This window comes from Trifolium pratense, linkage group LG1, assembly GCF_020283565.1.
Source record: "Trifolium pratense cultivar HEN17-A07 linkage group LG1, ARS_RC_1.1, whole genome shotgun sequence".
Taxonomy (NCBI): domain Eukaryota; kingdom Viridiplantae; phylum Streptophyta; class Magnoliopsida; order Fabales; family Fabaceae; genus Trifolium; species Trifolium pratense.
The window spans coordinates 13,548,735-13,570,988 of NC_060059.1; the positions used below are offsets into that span (position 1 = coordinate 13,548,735).

At 33.5% G+C, this 22,254-nt stretch overlaps 3 protein-coding genes across 3 annotated transcripts; 1 reads left to right on the forward strand and 2 right to left on the reverse strand.

Annotated features, from left to right (window-relative positions):
• Positions 1-5,097: 5,097 nt before the first annotated feature.
• LOC123907365 (probable serine/threonine-protein kinase PBL7) lies at positions 5,098-8,733 on the forward strand. Its single transcript, XM_045957592.1, has 6 exons — positions 5,098-5,599; positions 5,962-6,215; positions 6,927-7,312; positions 7,728-7,860; positions 8,002-8,091; positions 8,192-8,733. The coding sequence occupies exons 1-6, from the start codon at positions 5,263-5,265 to the stop codon at positions 8,336-8,338; spliced, it is 1,347 nt and encodes a 448-aa protein (XP_045813548.1). The 5' UTR covers positions 5,098-5,262; the 3' UTR covers positions 8,339-8,733.
• A 1,172-nt stretch (positions 8,734-9,905) lies between these two features.
• On the reverse strand, positions 9,906-14,003 carry LOC123907374 (DNA excision repair protein ERCC-1). The gene is made up of 9 exons (XM_045957606.1): positions 13,736-14,003; positions 13,491-13,635; positions 13,230-13,333; positions 11,956-12,055; positions 11,725-11,801; positions 11,179-11,278; positions 10,966-11,037; positions 10,808-10,876; positions 9,906-10,667 (listed from the first exon to the last, which is right to left on the reverse strand). The coding sequence occupies exons 1-9, from the start codon at positions 13,936-13,938 to the stop codon at positions 10,338-10,340; spliced, it is 1,200 nt and encodes a 399-aa protein (XP_045813562.1). The 5' UTR covers positions 13,939-14,003; the 3' UTR covers positions 9,906-10,337.
• Positions 14,004-18,282: 4,279 nt separating this feature from the next.
• Positions 18,283-20,015, reverse strand: LOC123907379 (E3 ubiquitin-protein ligase ATL6). The gene has a single exon (XM_045957617.1). The coding sequence runs from the start codon at positions 19,600-19,602 to the stop codon at positions 18,478-18,480; it is 1,125 nt and encodes a 374-aa protein (XP_045813573.1). The 5' UTR covers positions 19,603-20,015; the 3' UTR covers positions 18,283-18,477.
• Between the last annotated feature and the right edge of the window lie 2,239 nt (positions 20,016-22,254).

Genomic DNA, 22,254 nt, shown 5'->3' on the forward strand with positions numbered 1-22,254 from the left:
AAAAAACAAAGTGACATTTGACTATAAAATTGCAACTCATATAAAGAAAACTAAAATCTTATATGATTACACTAATAAAATAAAAAATGATACATCCTTTCAAACTTATGAAATATTATAAGAGATCTATTACATTAAAATATAAACAAACTACGATATAAATTAATAAAAAATTTAATATTTCTAAACAACTTTTTTTTTACTCATATACTAATATTAAACATAATCATATTTTAAAATAATATATATTATTTAACTATATGTGATTATAGTTATCACAATCATTATTTTTTTATTTATAAAAATATTTTAATTATATATTTTAATCGAACCTGTGCAACGCACGGGTTTATTCCTAGTCTTTTATAAAAGTTATAATAACTAAGTATTATTTGCTAAATCGGTTAGAAAAATAATTTATCAATGTACCATAAAAATTGTATTGTATATTTTTTTTTGGTTTACCATAAAAATTGTATTTTATTTGCCAACATTGTGATATTTCATCAAAGAATGGGCAAGGCCCAAAAAATATTACAACACATATGGATAATGGGCCGTACTTTATCTCTCCGAATTGCTTAACATTTGAAACATTTACCCTATACCTCTACATATATATCTTCACCCTACAAATAGAAAACTTTTCAATTTTATATATCCCTTTACCATTTGATTTCGTTTAGGAAAAATACCTTCACTCCCTAAGTTTTCTCGTAGACAAAATTGCAAATCATAATATTTTGGAAACACCATAAAATTTTGATAAAATAGAAGAAAAGAAACAACATAATAAATTATTTGAGAATGCACTACTACATGGTATAAAATTATCAACTTTTTTGAAGATTTATTAGATGGTGGGGAATGTTGCTTCAGATGATGCTGCATGATTAAATTCAGAGTAAATTTCGGTTTTTAGAAATCAAAATTTGTTTTCAAGGCAAAAAAAAAAACTTCAGTTTCTACGAACCGAAGTTTTTTCAAGGGCAAAATTGGAAATTCAAGGGGGATAAAAGATTCATGGGGGGTGGGGAGAGAAAATATCTTCAAAACTGTACTTAAAAGCCTTATTTTGTCAACTAGGGGTGTGATTTTTTGTAAACAATTTAGCAAGTATTTATGCTAGTACTTTTTTGAGTAAAAAAAAAGGTCAATTCTTTTTTTTTTGACAAGAAAAAGGTTAATTCTTATTATGTATAAAATTGGTTCTACCTTCATTCCCCCCCCACCCCCACCACCACCACAATGTGAACTGTTAATAATTAAGTACAATATTAGATTATATAAAAAAAAAAAGTACAATATTAAAAAACGATAACATAATAAATAATCTAACTCACATAGGTCTGAAATAAATGAGTCTTAAGAAGTGTGTTTAACAAGGTTTCAGTTATAAAATCAACCATCATGACACTTATTTGTGTGGACTAGATATTCAAATAGATGAAGAAATTTGTAGATAAATCCTCTAGTTTAATATGAGACATCATTTTTCAATGCCATACCACCAATTTTAACAAAAAAGTTAGGTGATGCGGCAAAATAGAGTAGTATATTTTCATTGTTTTACAATATCCTTTAAATCCTACTTAATATCTTATTCTCATCGATAGTTGGCTATTATTTATTATAGATTGAATAAATAATAGACTTTTTTGAAATATTCATAAAGTGAATGATCTATTTAAGAACATTTTACAAAGTTAGATCAATTTAATGATTTACTCTATGAAACAGTATCTTTTCATTAGATGTTATTGTTAATATAAAATTGTTTTACAATAGTATCTTTAAATCCTACTTAATATCTGATTCTTATCATTGGCTATTTATCATAGATTGAAGGAGATAGTTCATTAGGATTTAGTTGTTCATACTTCAAATTTACATGTGATATGATATTGTAGACCATCTTAGATTAGCATTTGTGGTCATAAATCACTCTCAAGTCCACTTTTTGAATATTGTCTACTTATATATAAAAGGATCTGTAATATGGTGGTCTAGTTTCCTATCTCCCATGAGGGAGTGTTAGTTGAGTCCTTTTCATTTTAAAACAAATTTGGATGCATGTGTTTGATGTTCAATGGAGTAATGTTAAATAATGCAACTATCATATGCATATGCGCTTATGCATTATATATGTACCACTTGAAACACTCTTTCATGTTAAACAAGGTCTCTCTTTTATGGTGGAACCAAGCGACCAATACAACGGAGCTTTAGTGACCTGGCAGTGATGGCGGAGCTCTAACAACTTATAGTGGTCGTTGGCGGAGCTCGGCACCTCCCCATCACCTCTATTGTTAAATTGATGATTAATATTTTTCTTTGTCATAATTTACTGGTTAGTGGTTAATCACATATTTTAGTGTGGAAATTAACAAAATAAACATATAATTGTAGTTTGGGACATAGAATGAGCACACTTGAAGAAAATGAAGATGGTGCAAGCAATACAGAAAACGATTGTCACATAGTTTAGATTAGGGGAGGGTTATCTGACTTTTAAGAACTCCTCATGATCACGGAATCTTTGTAAAATTTGAACTTCAGATTATTTAAAAATGTACTATAAAATATTATAGATAGAGATAGAATTTGTTTTTTTTTTTTAAATTAATTACTATGATAGAGGTGCATGTGGATATAATTTAATAGCATTGCTGTTTATTTGTCATGCTTGGCTTGTCCGTATAATCTCGTGACATGAGAAGAATAGGGAAACTGGTTAGTAGTTTTATTATGGAATAGAAAGTGGTAGGTGACACCAACAATAAATTGGTTTAAGTGGTAAGAGTTTTGATTTGTTTAAGCATGTGATCAGAGGTTCAATTTCTGACTCATGCGTATGAAAAAAATTCGGTTGAAAGGAGAGAACCTAACTTGTGTGCTCCACAGGTTCATTTCGTACCAATATTATGGTAAACTGAGAAAAAAAAATTGGTAGGTTAAAATGAATAATTTTTATAATTTTCTTGTTTGATGAGTATAATCCTGAAGCCCAAATGGATGATTAAATAAATAAAAAAAAACCGTGAGGCCCGAATTTGTGGAAACGAGTCATATAACTCATGCTATACTACTAGTAACAACAAATTTGCAATGCTTTAAAATAATGAAAGAGAGAATATATGTTGTCTGTTGTGTTCTTGACAAATGACAACTTAAGTTGTGGGACGACAGAAAGCTAGGCATGTGATTTCGAGACATATGATTGTTAATCTTTCGTGAAAATAAGGGATGTGTCCCTTTTCTTCTTGTTGGCACTGCCAGTGGTACTACTAATGATGTGTACGTAGTGTAGTAATAATATTTAATTGGAGGCTGCAACTTAGATATTTGTATTTTGACACAACCGGTCAAAAAGCGGAGGTACAACGGTGGGATGTGGTAAAAAAAACACTCTAGATTGTTGATCTCGAGGTGGGACAGTAACACCCGACTGACATTGAGAAGTGTTAGTCGTGGCGTCTACAAAATATAGTGGTGATAATCTCAAATGAGGGGGTGTTTAAACTCTATAATATTGCCGGTGATGTCGCAGGGTGTAAAACGGTAAATAGATAGCAAGACATCCTAAGAACCAAGGTGGCATCATCGATATCGAAATGGTAATGTGGCCGTGGCCCGTGGCAATTGACCGTTTGTATAGCAATGCCTATATCTTTTCGAAATGCAGCTTATACTAAGCCTTAATTGGTGACCTCAATTCAATTCCAAATAAATAAAATTTACCCTTGACAAGGAAGTTACAAAGCCTATCAATTTCACTGAGATGAAGATATATGCAAGTATTTTTATGATGCAAGTTGCAACATTATTAATTTACATACATACAAAATTTTCTATTTCTCAGTTATGATTCTTTCATGTGTGTGAATACCATTATATATATTTTAAGCAATCCAAGCAAATCACGCTGAAATAAAAACGAGCAAGACAAAGGGTTAGTTCAAATGTATGACTTTGTTTAAGTTTCTTAATGAGTTCATAATTGATTTTGTCCCTTCTTCAACTATAACAATAATAAGAACCAAATGAGAACTATTAAAACAAACCAAAACTTGATATACATGATGGAAAATTATTCATAAGAGCATGCACACGTTCAAGAATTGACTTCTGCCATTTTGAGTTATGCATGTGAGCTTCAGGGCATTATTAATATTGGAAGTGTCTGGTGTAAATGCCAAATTGATAGATGCATGGCACAGTATCCTATAATTTCATCTCAGCCCCTTACTTCACTCTCATTTGTTAAATTGGTCCAACAGGGTTGACCCCTCCAAGCAGCTAGCAAAATAGTAGCATATATAAATTGACACTTATGTTCACCCAACAAAAAGCACAGTAATCTTTTTGTTCTTTTTCCAAACAAGAATAAGAATATAATTGCTATGAATCCAATCTGGTTTCAGCAAAGCATAATCAAGAAAATTTTATACTAGTAATAGTACAACCCAATGACCTCAAAAAAAATGACATCAAAATTTTGATGTAAAGTATTATTTCTCTTTATATTCCCTATATAAATTTTGATACCCACTTCAAGTCCATTTCGACTCAAAAAACTACTTTTAGCCTTGACTTCTATATAACGAGACATTTTAGAGTATCAGAACAACATTCATGTTCACCAGTCTAGACTAATGGGCTAAAGGTGTGTTAGCCTTTGTGCGTAGCTAAGGCCCTCCTTTTAGCCCTAATATACCAACCTAAAGCCAATTGTACCGTTTTTTCTGAAGTATTTTTCATTTTTGATCTTGTGTAAGCTCTGACGGTTATGTCCTTAGTTAAAAGGTGACTCGTGGGTTGAGTAGAGTGAGTATTTATAAACTATTCTAGCCTAATTTTCATAAAATGTGAGACTTTTTGGTATATAAGGAAAATGAAACAAAAATAGATTTTTTACCCAACAAAATTATACTATGAAACATTACATGAAATTAGAGAATAATTGAAGGAAGAGCATGATTGAAAAACCGTGCAAATGCTTCCAGGATTTCCTAATAGTGAGAAAGAGACAATTCTATATAAAATAACAACAAAAAGAGAGACGAATGAAGTACACACCAAAAGTCCAAAACAACTTGATTAAATATTCACGAGAAAGATAGAAACAAATGCACTGTCCTAGTAGGAAATAGAGGCTGAAAACTAACAAATACTACTACTATAAACAACACCTCTCTCCCTTACCCTCTCTTCTGTGCCTTCTCATATCTCAACCTTATTTTTCACTCTCTGTGGTCACCAATGGAAATTAATACAACTACCACTGTACCTGCAGGGCCACTACTAACTGCTTCTACAAAGAACCATACTTTCATACACCATTACCATCACTTACATTCAGAAAATCATAACCATAGCCATGTTGACCATTTTCCTTTCAAAACCGTTGTCATAATCATCACAGTGGTTACCTTAATTATGCTCCTATTTACCATTTTTTTGGTTGTATGTTTGATCCGTCGCCAAAAATCTTCCAGCAAAAATGGGATTTGCAAAGATGAATGTGAGAGTAGAGTGCTTCATGACACAAGCAGGAGGCACATGGCTTCAACAATCTTGTCCTTTGATTCTAGCCCAGGTAACTACTTGTTATTATCAATTAATTGTAACTATATTCTTAATTGGCCGAACTATGCAAATTTATGAGTTGAGTTTCTGAGTTATATAAGTGATTATGGAGATAGTCACAAGAGAGTTTGTCTTTACAATAAATATATCATTAGTTATTTTGAATAGTATTAACTTAACATGTGCTTAAAAGTATCATTAATAGTAATACCACTAGGAAAAAGACCAAAAAACTGTAATTCATCTCTAATTCATGTCATTAAATTCAGTGACAAATTTCACATTTTATTCATTAAATTTTTTATACTAGTAAATATAGGGGACTGAGGCTACTGAAGCTAATAAATAATTGCTGTGAAACATTGATTTCAGATGTTAAAGGGGGGTGTCTTTATGGGGGAAATTTGAGCAGGACACCAACAACACCTAAATTTAGAGGAGTGCAAGTTTTCACTTATAGGGAGCTAGAAGTTGCTACAAATGGATTCAATGAAGCAAATGTGATTAGTAATGGAGGAGTTACTAATGGTTTGATGTATAAGGGAGTCTTAAATGATGGAACTTTAGCAGCAATTAAGTTGCTTCACAGTGAGGGTAAGCAAGGAGAGCGTGCCTTCAGAATAGAGGTGAGTGAAATAATATTATATCTCTTTCTGTTTTCTCTGTACGCAATGATTTAATATCTTCTGTTTGTTAACTGCTCTCTTTCAATGTCTCTTAACTCACTGTTTGTACATTTTTCAAACAAAACAACTCACAGTTAGTACAGAGAACAATGTTTTTGTCTTTTACTATCAAGCTGAAACTTCTATTCGTTTCCAAAGGAAATAGAAAACAAATGACAACTGGTAACGGACAGTTATTTTAATGTGATGATTGACTTATGCAACCTATGAAATCACAACCTTAATGTTCACTCTATTCCTATCTTAATTTATGGTATCACGTTTGACTTGAGCAATGTAATAGTTAGAGATATACATAAATTATTCTAAAGATTCTATATTAGCATAAAATTTTTCTTTTTATTTATTAACATTAAAAAGAGTGTTATCATATGAATTATGTACATTGACATTAAGTCAAAATTACATGAGTAGTAGTTTATTCCTAGAATGTTAAAATAATGGCAGTAATATATTTTCTGTTATCTTAATTCTTACTTGCACAGAATTATTTGGCATTTTGCAATCAAAATTGGGACCATGAGAATGAGAATTGAAATGCAAAACCTTTAATTTTTACATTAGTCCCTATCCTAGTTGCCAACTCATACTGTGTGAGATTTATTAAAATCTAGCACATGGGTATGAAGACTAAATGACATTTATGGGCAGGTTGATCTCCTAAGCCAATTGCGTTCTCCATATTTGGTGGAATTACTTGGCTATTGTGCTGACCAACACCACAGGTTATTGATTTTTGAATACATGCCTAATGGTACACTCCAACATCACCTACATTCCCCTAACAATCAAACACAACCATTGGATTGGTGGGCCCGGATGAGGATAGCCCTTGATTGTGCTAGGGCTTTGGAGTTCCTGCATGAACATGCTGTTTCACCCGTGATCCACAGAGACTTCAAGACCTATAATGTTCTACTGGATCAGAATTTCCGTGCAAAGGTGTCAGATTTTGGATTGGCTAAGATGGGATCAGAGAAGAGAAATGGCCAAGTTTCTACCCGTGTTCTTGGGACCACTGGATATTTGGCACCAGAGTGAGTAATATGATAACTCCATTACATCTATCATTACCCACTCACAGTTCATTACTTGCAATCTCAAACAAAGAACTCATGAACAGCACATGGTCACACTCCAGTCCCTTTCAAGCAGGCTGTAACTTTTTAAATACTTCCTAGCTAGGGAATTTCAATGTTTTAATCCCCGCATTCACGCAGCCGACACATTGATGACCATTGAATTGAGATCAAATGTGCATATTTCAAATGGTCGACGAAATGCCGAAGGTGTGAATGCGGGGGATTGCCGACGGCAGACAATCCGAATTCCTAGCTAGGATTCTTTTATGATGTCACAAAGAAACCTAGAAATAATTTTTTCAAAAATACTTAATTTCACAATTTATTTCATAAATTTAATTCAGCTGTTTAATTTGGATAAATATTGTAGGTACGCCTCCACGGGTAAGCTTACTACAAAGTCAGATGTTTACAGCTACGGTGTAGTTCTTCTGGAATTGCTAACAGGACGTGTACCAGTTGACATTAAGCGGCCCACAGGAGAACATGTCCTCGTGTCTTGGGTTAGAAAACAGTACACTGCAATTATTTAAGACCAGTTTGTTTATAATCAAAGAGAGAAAAAAGTGTTTCTTAAGGACCTAATTGACCTTGTAATATTGTCATATTTCATTTTGTGACATACGATATTTGTTATTCATCAGGCTCTTCCAAGGTTGACAAACAGAGAAAAAGTTGTGGAAATGGTTGACCCAGTTCTACACGGACAGTACTCAAAGAAAGCTTTAGTTCAGGTCAAACTTGATTCCGTTTAATTGATGATATTCTCATCATTATAACTTAATGATTATAACTGAATATTTTTAGTTTTTTACCTTCTACCGGGTTTTACAGGTAGCTGCCATCGCAGCAATGTGCATACAGCCAGAAGCTGATTACAGACCGCTCATGACAGATGTTGTACAATCATTGATACCACTCGTTAGGACCCATTCTCTTTCCAGTTCCCTAAGATTTCAGAAACAAATACCAAGTTATTAGGTTTGCATTATCTTAGAAGTTCTGTTTGAGAAGAGCACAAGCAGCCAAGAAAATTAAGATATGTTGTGAAAAAATTGCAATATCATACTTGATGGAAAATCCTCAAATTGGCAACTTAGATAAGCAGAATTCCTTCACCTCTACTGAAGGATGAAGAGAGGAGAAAAAAGAGCAAAACAGAGACAATTCAAATAAGCCTAAAAGGCCAATAAGGACAGGATCATTTGCATTGGTTATAGACGCACTTTATTCTAGATGCTTTTTTATTTTATTTTTACCAGCGGAAAGACGGACACTTTTTCTAATGTGTTTGGTTGTATATATATCTTACTATTGTATAATGTGTTTAAACTACTTTGCTTCTTTCAATTTTATAATATCTAAACTTATCCAAATTTTAATTTTGATATTCATGATTTATTTTTTTGAATTTAAATTTGAAAACAAATTATGTTGTTAAAAATAAATTTATACAAATAAATCTCCAACTAAAATTGGATGTTTATTTTGGAATTCCCTTTAATTACAGTGTATATTACAATTTAAATTTGGAGTTCCCTTTATATAACGGTATAGGTATCCATATGAAATATTAACATCTTTCTTAGATTAGTTTTGTTATGAGAAACTTGCTAAGATATGGTACAAAATTAAGAGGAATGTGAACTTTCTAAAATTAAGGAGAACATTTCTTCTGTATTATAAATGAAATTAATATCCAATTTTCCTTATTTTGCTTCCTGACAAATTTTTTAACTCAACAAATCACTGTCGGAAAACAAACTCAATAACATGCTTCAAATCAAACTGAATAACTTTTCGTAAATGAAAAACGACCTATATAACATAAAGCTTCAATTTAAGGTAGGAAGATATCAATTGGCCCCGCTTCTTTCTATCTGGCCGTAGGCAAAGTGCTAAATTTTAGGCACTAGCATAGGGTGATATTGGACAACAATATTGAAAGCTACTTCATATTTCTATAAAGATAAATACTAACATAACATACATACAGATAAATGTAAGGAATTCGATAGAATAATGCTGACCTGTTTGGACTTGTTATTTTGCCACTGAAGGCGAGGGATTCCCAAAAAGTGTCGTGTAAGCACAACAGGAATCGCTGCAGGTCATATCAGTGAATACTTCCATCATAAAAATATGCAGGAAAATTATATGAATCATGCCACACGAACCAAAACTCTGACGGGGAATTGTTACCAACAGTCTATTTCTATGTGATAGTTCTTGATGCAAAGGAGAAATTGCTTTTCTAATAGCATCTTGATAATGTGTTTAAATGTAATAAACCAAAAATAAGAGCAGTAAATTCCTAGAAGATGGATTGTAAGAAGATACATTTTTTTGCTTAGTCAAATATTATGTAGTTATTTATTATTACTTTATTGTAACCTGTAGTAAGATTATAACTTCCAGAACCCTTACTGAAATCTCTGTCCATTTAAGCATGTGTCCTCTTCTCCACAACCCCAAATTACCCTAGATGTATACAAGGGCTGGGCAAAAGGAGTTTGATACTGGTTCAGAAAATTGGCTAAAACAGATAGAAACAATCAAACAACGGAAACTATTATTGATGAAGCTCTTCCCCTCAATTCTGAATCAATGTGATTTCGGAATCATGGGGATGAGGTAGACAGTACAAAAGCTGTATATATCTTTCAACCCAAGAATTTTGATAGGCTCTCCCACTCAATAACTATAAATTAAATCCAATCATCCCTATATTCTTAGTGTTATACCTTATAAGCCCCCTTCTCTTCATTCCCATTCAGTTAAAGCTTGTCCTAACCAACTAAAAGTCCAGTTGTCATGTTACAACCAACTAACTACCCGTTCAGTTAGTTGCTACAGCCGTTTCCCTTATCACAGTCCACCATCACTTAAATTCATGTAGATATAACCCCTCTAAATTTCATGACATTTTCTTGCTCAAGGGAAAACTATTAAACATCCACTGATAATATCAGCAGTAATTTTACGTTTCAGCATCTGATTCTCTGACAACAATTGATTCTCCTTTCTCCTTCAATTTTGAAGTGGTGTTTCTCTTTCCTCTTTCAGCTAATTTGGCAAAAGCTTCGGAAAGGGCAGATTTGACAGTAAGTTCGGGTTCTTTCTTCTTACGTTTGCTTGCATTGTCTACATCCTTCTGTTTGCCTTCAAGAGAAGAGGAAGATTCAGCATTGTTCCTAAAAGATGTATCTGGGCTAGCTGGCTTATTCTGGACAGAAGTCTCTGGAATGGCTTGCCGGCTAGATTCCACACGCTTGAACGGTTCATGGAAAGTGTCAAACAAGCGCTTGACCTGTCAAGAAACATACAAAATATTTAGAGTTCTTTTGGTCTATAATATATGATTGAGCTGTGGTACCAAATTAGGCAACAACAGCCTAAAAAATACAACTATGAATCATTGCCCTATTCCACTTTGGCCTGGTAATATACCTTGCGCTCTCCTATGCCAGGGCAACGAGCTAGATCCTCCATAGATGCACCCATTATGTTAGATAGAGACTGAAAGGACAAGAATCTAGCTTGATCAAAATCTTTTGCAAACAAAATCAATCAATATATGTACATTTGCTAAAAAACAAAATGCATACCCCAAAGTTGGTACCAAGGGTAACTACATCAGTCTTGTTGACATGCCGAACTGATGTTAGCGCATGTGTTAGCTACAGTTTAAAGCAAAAGAGCTTCAGTGCCTTTGATGATTATGCTTAGAAATGAACCAACTTAAAATTGCAACTTTAATATTGTTTCTGAAACTACCAAAATCCATAGTAATGTGTAGATAAAATGAAACACAAGCATACCCGCGAAAGATAGTCTGAATCCATTTGGCCTTGAATAATATCTGCAGGTTTGTTTTCGTAGACTTTTATGGTCTCCAAGTAACGACCACATTCCTCCAGGCTATAACAACAATAGAATGGTACAAAATCAATTAGACAGGTAAGAGGAATCTTGCCTGATGCTAATGAAGACACTCAAATTCACACCTATGCAGCAGTAACTCCAAGTTAATTTAGAATTAGATGCTATGAGATATGTGCTAAAAATACAAAAGTTCCAGAAGAAACCAGAATAAGCTTTTTTCCTCATTCGTTCTTTCAAGATGTACATAGTAAGTAAAAAGACAAAACATGACCTATCCACATTAACATTCTTCACTATGTTGTAACCAAAAACTTTCATCTTTAACAAATAATTTGATTCATAGTCATATAATATTTTCAAATAGGAATTAAGTAAGAAGTTCATTAGACTTAGAGTATAGAAGATAATGGAAGCACTCTCATGCTCCTACAAGTTAAGGAAAAGAAATGCACACAAGCAGTTACAGGGAGTGTCAATCACACCTCCATCCACATAAGAGGGTACAGTCATGAAGCAAAGCTGTTTTTGTAACTTCAAGTAGAGGCTTCACTACATCCTCCTGCAATGAATAATAATAAGAAAACACAGAAAATGTCACTTCATTTAGATAATATAAGTGCTATAATTAAATTACAAATTTCGACATAGATCATAGGAACACGTAAACTAAAATAGATGCTATAGAAATTTGAGTACATAGCAGGGTGCCTAACCACATCAACATGGCATAAAACCACACGAAGTTTGAAATTCTTCTGCAATTCCCTTATTCTGTAATATAAATAGTCTGGGTGAAGCAGATGATACCGAAGACTGCATCAAAATCATACACTTTCATCAAGTTGATGCATAAAAATAACTGTATTAAACCCATCTAGCAGAGCAATGACCTATTGCCAAATATCCAACTAAATAACCACAAACAGAAAACATGTAATGTAGAAAACGAGAAGTTATACAATATACCAGAAAGCTCCACATAAGTACCTAACATAGTTGATTCACTTAATTGAGACACTTAATATGAATCTTATTATGCAATCATATCATCTAATTATGCTGCATATAAACCACGTTAATGGAGGCACGAGGCAGAACATGCACTAGGAGATCCACCCATTACTGGCAACTCGATATGAATGTAGTTTTTGGCGCACAAAGTGAACGGAGCGGGATAGATTTTTCTATTTTGTTCTCTTTTATTCCATTCTTTTTAGTGAAACTACAATAGTATTCCTTTTTTGCCTTTTATCCTGTTCTAGTACTCTACTTTTGTAGTGCACAAGATCAAAAAACTTACATGTCCTGTTTTGCACTTTCCTTGTATGTCTAACAAATACTATCAAAATTAAAGCAGCCCAATAATTTGGCCAACCACATTTTAACTAATGAAACATGCTTAAATAATAGAAAGCATTTTACTTAAACAAATTATCTATCAGCATAAATCAGTAACAAGTTTTTATTTCTCGTAACATTAATGACAGAGAGTGCTATCAATCACAGATCGCAGAACAACAATGGTTTGTTAAAATTCCACTATCCAATAGAACTATAGTGCCACTATAACCGCTATTTGACAATACCGTAGCAAACATAAATTCAACGAAATCCAGTGTAGTACCATACCACCTCTAACATTATTATAACTAAGGAAACATTCAAGGAGCCCAATATTTTTGCCAACCACGTTATAAACTTATAATTCTCGAAACATGCTTAAATAATAGAGAGCATTTCACTTAAACAAGTTATCTGTCAGCAGAAAGTAGCAAAAAATGGCACTAGATATTCAAGTTTTGACCTGTCTTGCATAAATGACGGTAACAAACCAGTGTTGCCAATTACGGATTGCAGAAAAATAACAGTTAGTTAAAATTCCGCTACAACTATAGTGCCACTATAAACGCTATTCAATAACACTGTAACAAACAACTCTAACTTCACCAGAAAAACAAACAAGTTACATTGTAGAGAAAAAAATAACCTGAGATAGAGAGCACATGAGCTTTGGCCAAGCAAGAAATCACAAACAACATCAGCAAATGTCCATCTAACGTTCCTAATATGTTTGAGCAAAGGATTTCCCTTCTGATAAACCACAAAAAATTAAAATAAAATTAAAAAAAATTCAGACAATTATAGTATCAGAAAAACCCTAATAAATTTAATTTTTACCCTAAAATTGTGCATATCAATTAAGAAGCATATACATTATCAACTAAATTAATTAATATATCGATTTGACCTGTCTATTGCTGACAAGAATCGCATTACGATTTTGAGTAGGTTGAGAATTCAGCAATTTTGATGAATCTGCATGAACATTAGTAGTAGCAGTAGATGATGATGTTGACGGTGTTGAAGATGAAGCGTTCGGTTGATTATTTTCCCTAATCAAAATTGATTAACGCGAAAACGATAAGAAATTAAGAATAATAATGAAGATTATGAGAAAACATTAGTAGAAGAAGAAATGAAAAGTGTGAGAACTTTGGAAGTGAAGGAGGTGGAGAGTAGAACTCTGAGGATTTGATAAACGCAAAAGCTTCGGAAAAAGTTTGAGATGGAACGAAGAGTTGTTGAGTTGATTTTGTTTGTGAACTTTCAATTACTTCTTGATATGAAGGGATTCTTATCACAACGGAACTTTTCTTGTTTTCATTGTTTTGGTTTTCATCTTCATTCTCCTCCATCTTTCTATTCTTCGCGCGAACAACACAAACTCGCTGATGAAAGAGAAATTACTCGTATCAGTGTGTTTTCTTTCTTACGAATGAATACAAGTGTGAAATGGGCTTTGTCAAATTGTCATGGGCTTACTTTTAGGGCCACATTAGATTTTCTTTCGCACCCCATAATTTGTTATGCACCCTGCAAAATTATTCATGTTCACATGTTAACTTGCGAAATGTTCGTCTAACAATACCGGTATATGAAAAGTTTTTTTTTTTAAAACAGCAAATTTCATTCGAAAGTCTCAAACAAGGCATAAATTTGCCAAGCGAGGGAACATGATACATAAGGGACAAAAGAAAAATAAGGAGCTAAAAATAAGCCTCCTGAAACACCAAAAAAACACCAAAACTAAAGGTTCGCCACAACAAGCATCCACACACCAAAAGGAACCACAACACATCATCTAATAGATGTCCATAGCTAGAGGGCACTCCACAGTCTCCATACCACCAAAGAAGACATCAACACGACCTACGAAGATGCTAATAGAATCTAACTCCCAATCTCGAATCAAAAGTGATCGGCCCATCGGAATCCAAGAAGCAGCTCCGCGAGCCAAAATTGATTAGTCAAATGGTAGCATGAAGACCTAGGTAGACAAGTCTTGGCTCACAACCCGCCACCAAGAACATTAAACATCGACGTGAAATAGGCCAAATAGATACAAAGATACCGTCGAAAGCCACTTACACACGACATCAACCACACCTCGGCAGCGCCTGAACCAACACAAGACAATGCACAACTTAATCCATTAATATCTGAAGTTATAAATTAATAATGCAAATGGTTGAAATGCAACAATTATTTGGAAACAAATTTCCTACCGTCTGTTTTGACACAGTTTTACATCACAATTGATCGACCTGAAATGTGTGGTTGAGATTGTTGTAAGTAATTTACCACTGCATTAATCTGAACCGTTGGATCTATAATCAAACGGCCAAAATTTAAAATCATGTGAAACTGTGTTAAAAATTACTGTAGTGAATATGTAATTCTATATCCCAATTATTTAAGTCTTATATGTATCCCTTTAATGAAGGTGGCTACTGCTCCCTCCAATCCTTAATACAAGAGAAACTTTACTTTTTAGATTCATTAAGAATCTAATATATCTAGTTCATATTATAGACCAGATACATTAAGTTATCAATGAATCTAAAAAGTAAAATGTCTCTTATATTAAGGACATCAGGGTTCAATAATAAGGAAAATTTATGAGAGAATCTTAAGTGGATAATATTGTTCTTTATGTGATGGTGACTATTGCATTAATTAGAGGTGAAGGCTTGAAGGCTTAATTGTGTGCATTAATTAAACCAGCGCATTGGGCTGCTGTGATTCTCCTTCGATAACGGCCAAAGGGGATGCTTTTCCAAGTAAACAACAAAGAAAAGAAACCTATGCCTTTCTTTTGTTTTTCTTTTAGTTGGATCAAATACATTCTCTTAGGTCATTAAAGCTATTTCATGTAGTGCCGTAAATACTAGGTGGTGGCTCATGAAAGATACATGCATGAAACGGATGGCAACTGCAATAGGTAGATGTATAAAATGAATTTAATTTAATTGGGGATCTATGTGATGTACAAAATGCACATCAAATCATTAAATGAATTTAGGCATGTGTATAGAAAAAAACTAGCCCAAACAAAACATAAAACTAAATCATCAACCCAATTGAATGGATTTGTGTAAGTTTTTGTTGTGTGTCATTCAAGAATACTAGTAATGAAAATAGCGGAAAGTAGTTGGAAACTTGTTTTTTTGGAATACAATACAAGTAGTTGGAAACTTTGAATTATAGGACTCATTGTCCTTGACGACTCTCACATCATTTTGGAGAAAAGAAAAATTGATCGAGTTTACTCAATAAAAATCAAGCATCAAGAACAAAGTGTGTCCTTAATAATATAAAAAAAAATCTTGCCTAAATTAGATATCCTCTTTGTACAACCGCTGCATATCCAAGTCACGGAACGAACACAAAATCTTCGTTAAACTAGAAAAGACCTGCACAAAATCTTGGGTAATAATAGAGATTTTAATTTTAAGCTCTTTGGTATATGTCAACAGCGAAACCTGCAGGCCAATTAATTATAGGGAACCATAACCATTAACTTGACCAATTAATTGCTTACATATTTTAAGCATTACCAATATCCTCCTAATGTTTGCTTCTTTTTCTTCTTTGTCAAACATGCTACTATCATGCTTGCTTATGTAACCAAATAAATACTTAATGCTTGGTTCTGTTAATTAGAATATGTCTCTCTCCCAATATCTACCGAGCAATTATTGAAAGACTTTAAAGTCTATTTTGTCTTTAACAAAAAAAACATAGTCCATTTTGTCTTGCAGCTCTCACTTGGTTGGGACTTTTAACAACCTTTGTTGAATGTTTATCCACTTCGGGTAGGTGGCTGTGGCTCGGACTAGTTGGGTTGGGACCTAATAAATTTTTATACCATAAAGAATTGTGAGCAATTTATTCTAAGATTAATGAATATTAGTTACATGAATAAATTTATAAGTAATACATATAACTAATTTATGTGCAAATTTTTATTGATTGTTAGATAAATTACCATGAAAAAGTTCAACAAAACCACTCACCAAAGTGATCTTTACGGTGGCTTATAAGATTTATGAGTCAAACTAACTAAACCAACCTTGGCATTATATATTCCAAATTAAAAGCAGCCATGCCATGATGTCATGACCAAATAATGATAGTATTGTTTTTCAATCACACTACTTCTAGAAACAGAATTAGTTTGAGAAAGGGTCAAGAAATTTACAATCAATGAGTTGCTCTAATATGACCGGCAACATAATATGCTGCAAAATTTCTAATAGCATTTTGCGTAAGCTATGACTATGAGGGTGACCCCAAAATTTCTGAATATTATTATTAACTAATTTAATAATTCAGAAATCTAAAAACTTGTTTGTAAGTTTAACTATTCTGTTTCTATCGTGGAGCCTTGTTTCCTTCGTAATAGCGTTATTCCTCAAATCATTTTATTCCCTTCAAACACATCAACTTCGCTCCACATAAAAATGGGGACACACAAAAGCCACAAGACCAACACAGTCAGTAGTCACCATAACTTTTGCTAGATTCCAGGTGAGGACTGGAGAGGAAAACAGACAACGAAAAGAAATCTAGTTTTAGCTCATGTTTATGTACTTTAATAGTGATTTCTGTTAAGCAAAGCGTTTTCTAATAAGATTTATCTCACATTTGCTCTGGATTTCATTAATAATAACAAGTCCTGGTTAGCACAAGGTGCGCCAATCAGAACTTCAAGAGTTTACCGTAAGCATGAGAACAAAACACTAATTAATCGATGCCCATGCAAACGAAAGGGCTCGACCACCACATATGAGAATTTAAAATGAGGTTCACATTATATGCTTTCATCCACAAAAGCAAATATACTTTGACTTTATCTAGCATCCGATGAATTTGTCAAAAAAAAAAATCTAGCATCCGATGAACTGCAGTTTCCTTAGCCTTGATTATTCAGCTCATGCCACACCACCCAAATGCTACATAACCAAAGTAGCTGCAGGAAAGAGCAGCGAGCTCGCGGGCCTCCAAAAGAATTAGTGAACCGAACAAAGTGGTCAGTAACAAAAACGGATCAGCCTACCAACCCATGTTCTAATCAAGCTCCACAAAGGTGCAAAAACCAGACAAGAGAGAAACAAATGTTCCGCTGTTTCCACTCACCCGCAACCAGTCACGCATAATTGAGAGTCTTGTGTAATGATGTGACGCCTCACCAAGTTATCTTCAGTCTGTAACTTGTTTTGAAGTAACTGCCAAGCCAATACGGAAACCTTTAAGGGTGTTTGTTTGTGCCAAACTAAGTTTGTTGTAGCTTCCACATCTTAAAATTCCCTAAAGGTGAGCAAATGATATGCGCCCCGCACGGTATAGCCACCACCAGGGTCATGCCTCCACAACCATTGTGACGCTAAACCTTAATTCGTACATGGTCTTCACGAGTACTCTCTTTTCTACCTTGTAATTATTTAACCATGATTATGTGAAGTACGAAGGGAAAATGTATATATGTCACTCCAAATATATGGTAGAAGTTTTTTTTTGCCGCTAGAGCCTTATCTAACTTGTCCGAGTGACTTATTTACAAGCAAATGCAAAATTATGCATGGTTATTCTTAATTGGTCAGCTTCTATCTCCCTCTCCAGTTTAGTTGGTTTTATTTTTCGGGATTGAATGTTTTTACTATATATAGATCATTTCATTTTTCGTTTCTAGAATACCATGAATTAAAATCATAATCATGAAATTGTTCGTATATCATGACTATATTTATCTTAAGAAAACAATGTGTTGTGTTATACACATGTTACAAATTTTACAATAAAACCTAATTCTTGGAAAATAAGTACTCCTATATTATAAGAAAAAATTAATAAATACAATAAAATCATACGGAAGGAATGGCAGAGGCGGACAATTAAACTGGAGGGCGCGGCGAGTCAACAACCACCGTTGTAGCTGTTGAACCGGAGGTACCTTCCCCGGCACTATTACCTACCCTCGGTGACCTAATCGACGATGCTCTTACAAGAAAAGGAGGTGCCATGGTAAAAACCCATCGGTCCGATAGTAAACCCCGGTCCAACCTCCTTACAGACTTCCCTCTACTACTTCCCTCCCCGCCACCTGTTCGATAACCCCGTCGTGAACTAGTTTCTCTTGGCAACACAACCAAGCTTCTAGCCCGGTGCAATTCCGGGTTTTGTAATATTTGTTTCCTCACTTCCACTGGCAACCTCAAAGTAAACCGTTCAGTATTCTCACCCGGTTGAACCACCGAATGACCGGTCGAGTGAGACCGCGAAAACCAACGGGGCCGACCAGACTGCGAACCTCTCGTCCGGTTCCGGTTCAGCGTGTTGCTTAAACTCAACACTTGTGGTTGTGGTTGTGGTTGGGTTGACTCTTTAACCGAACCTTCATTCTGATGTTCAGGAATTGATTCAACAACGTCATTTTGCGCCTCGAGGTCTTCCGGTTCAGTATTAAAAACCGGAACTCCGTGAACCGATTCACCCGGTTGCGGAACTAAATTAGCTCTGCAAACCGGACAAGTAGTGTGATTACCAAGCCACTCATCAATACACTCTGGATGAAACACGTGATCACACTTTGGAATCAAACGCAGCGTTTCAGTTTCTTCAAACTCATTCAAACAAACAGCACATTCCAACGCACCTTTTCCAATTTTATGAATCTTCACCACCGAATATTCAAAGATAGGAAACGTCTCAAGTATCGAAGCATCTAAACCACGCGCCGCGCGTCGTGACCGTCCAGCAATACCTGCCATGTTTCGGATACTGCCGGAAGGTGAATCGGCACATCGACGGATGTAGAGTGAGAAAAATCCCATGAGGAAAAGAGCAGCGATGAGAATCACTATTATTATAGCCATGGAAGGACTCACACGGTTGTAGTAGTTGTCATTTGTGTTGTCGTTGGATTGTGCTCCGGCGAAGGGTACGCCGGAGAATAGAATGAAGATGAAGAGAAAACAGAGAGGGGTAGTTCTGTCATTTTTTTGATAATTATTTTCCATTTTGAGTGAACTCTCTTTGATTGATTCGGAGAATGAGTTTGAATGAGTGAATGAAAGGAAGGGTGAGAGTTTATAAATGAAATGAAAGAGATAAAAGATTTGTGTTTGTTTATTAAGACAGTTGATTAAGGAAGGTGTCGTGTAATTAAGGTAAGCTCGTGAAAGTCACTGATATTGGGGTCCACTTTAATATTTTCCTTAATCTTATGTTGTTTGGTCAGAGACGGTGTACAACGTGGACCAAAATTAATGTAGTGGAAACTTCCGAATTATGTTTGACCAATCTCGTTTGATCGATGAATGATGAATGATGAATGATGAATGATGAATGATGAATGTGTATGTGTGTGTTTTGCACTGTTTTGTCTGTGTGTATTATTGGTTCTTTCTGTTTAAATTATGAGGACATATTTTTATTTGGTTAATTTTTTACTCGCACGTTTCTTTCTTTTCTGTTAAATAAATAAAGCTCCAAGATGTTAGATATAAAAAACAGATACCTCCAATGATTTCAATTCAAGTGACCTGTTTAATGTCTTTTATGATTGTTTTTTACTTTGCTAATCTAATCTAATCTAATTACTAATATAAAATTAGTAGTTCACACAAATTATTCTAAGGTTGGATAGTTAGTTTTGAAGCATGTATTGAAGCTATCATAATTTAATTATGTCTTTCCACATTTACTATAGTTAAGTGTTCAGCATTTTTGTTGTGGTTGTTAATAGTAGGGTTAGAAATTCAAATAAGTGGAGTGTTCGAGATTTGAACTTAAGCTAATGTGATGTTTCTGCCCAACTAAACTATGCTCATGGAGACTGTTAATATTGTTCGGACATATATGCTTATTAAATTAAGATGATTATCATTTTATAAGTTAGTTTTTTGTAAGATTAAACTAGACACAAATCTTTAAATTGTATCAAATCTTATTCTAAATTCTTTGGATTGTCTACTATCAGACTACTCACCTCATGCTTTGAATTTCTAATTTTGTGCATAAAAAAAGTGTATTAAAAATCTCATATTAAAATGTATAACATAGTATAGTGGAACAATTAACATCTATCTTACTAGCTAGTAGTTTACTGTAAGGTTAACAAAATAAAGTAATTAGTGTTTCCTCAATTTCTTTATTTCTATGCATAATAATCTTGACAACTCTTTTTCACTTTTCACCTCTGGGAGCAGATGGTCAAACAAATTCCACGTTGAAACAATAGGGGGAAGTAGCACGAAGAAATTGTAGGGAAAAGGTTACAAAATTGTAATTGTTGAGAGCATACAACAATAATTCTATTGACTTTCTGATTATGATTGATCTAAATTTTCCGTCAAAATGATCTAAATTCTCAAATTCAAAATATATACATCTCGAGTCCTTGGTCTCTCATCAAATTTTATAATCTATCTTTACATATATATAGTTGATTGAATTAGTCAACATTTGACCATGATCCCATATTTCATCTTTGTCAATTTTTTCTTCCAGAAGCGTGTGATATCTTGAGGTGAAATTAAATAGCACTTCGCAATTTATTGGCATTTGGCACCAGTCCACATTCTACAAATTAACAAGAATTTTTATCATAGCTAGCCATGAAAAGTAATAATGGTTTATATCAAGTGGCACTTTAAAGTAAAAATTTAATTTTTTTTGTTTACGATGAAATTTTTTTGAACAATTGTTTACGATGAAATTGAGATCGAATAGATCATCTCTAGTAGGGTTGGGAATAGGCCAGGCGGCCTACAGGGGCCTTCGGTCTGGCCTGTATAAGCCTGGCTTGGCCTGACCTGGTTATTAAAAATGTCAGGCTTAGGCTTTGAAAACGGCCTGTATACATAAATAAGTCAGGCTTAGGCTTCTAAAAAGGCCTACGAAGCCTGATAGGCCGGCCTGTTTATAATAATTATTATTTATATAATATTATTATTTATATCTTATAAAAAAATATTATTTATATAAATATTATTAGCTTTTAATTATTGCGACTTTTCGTAATCGTATTTGTTATTTTATTAGTTTTTAATTATTGTGTTAATCATATTATTAGTTTTTTCTTAATGTTGTAGAAATTATAAAAATTTAAATGTGAACTTTTTAAGGCCTGTTTAACCTATTTAAAAAAACTATATAGAGAATCTTTAATGTAACACAGACTTTTAAACAGGCTACAAGGCCAGACCAGACTTTTAAAAGGCTCAGGCCAGGCAAAAAAAAATAACATTTGATAGACCACAGGGCAGACTCAGGCATGAAAAAAAATCATAGTACATTACTCAAATCTCTGCTATTACCTAAATAAAAAATTAATTTATATATGCATATAATTTTACTCATACGTTTAATATTGTTGAAATATTTTATTAATTATATTTCAATATCGGGACATATATATTTATATTAGTTATATTAACAACCATTTATCGATGAGTGTCATAATTATAATTAATTAGTAATTAAATTAAGTAATAAGATTGATTAATTTATTTTTTAACCAAAATAGTCAATTGTTACGAGCTCAATCAAGTATTAGTGTATTTGTTTACTTTATAAACGTTTTTATTTTATTTTAAAATATATTTCTTTCTAAAAAAAACAAATTATATATATATTTTAATTTTAAAATTCCACAAAAAGAAATTTGT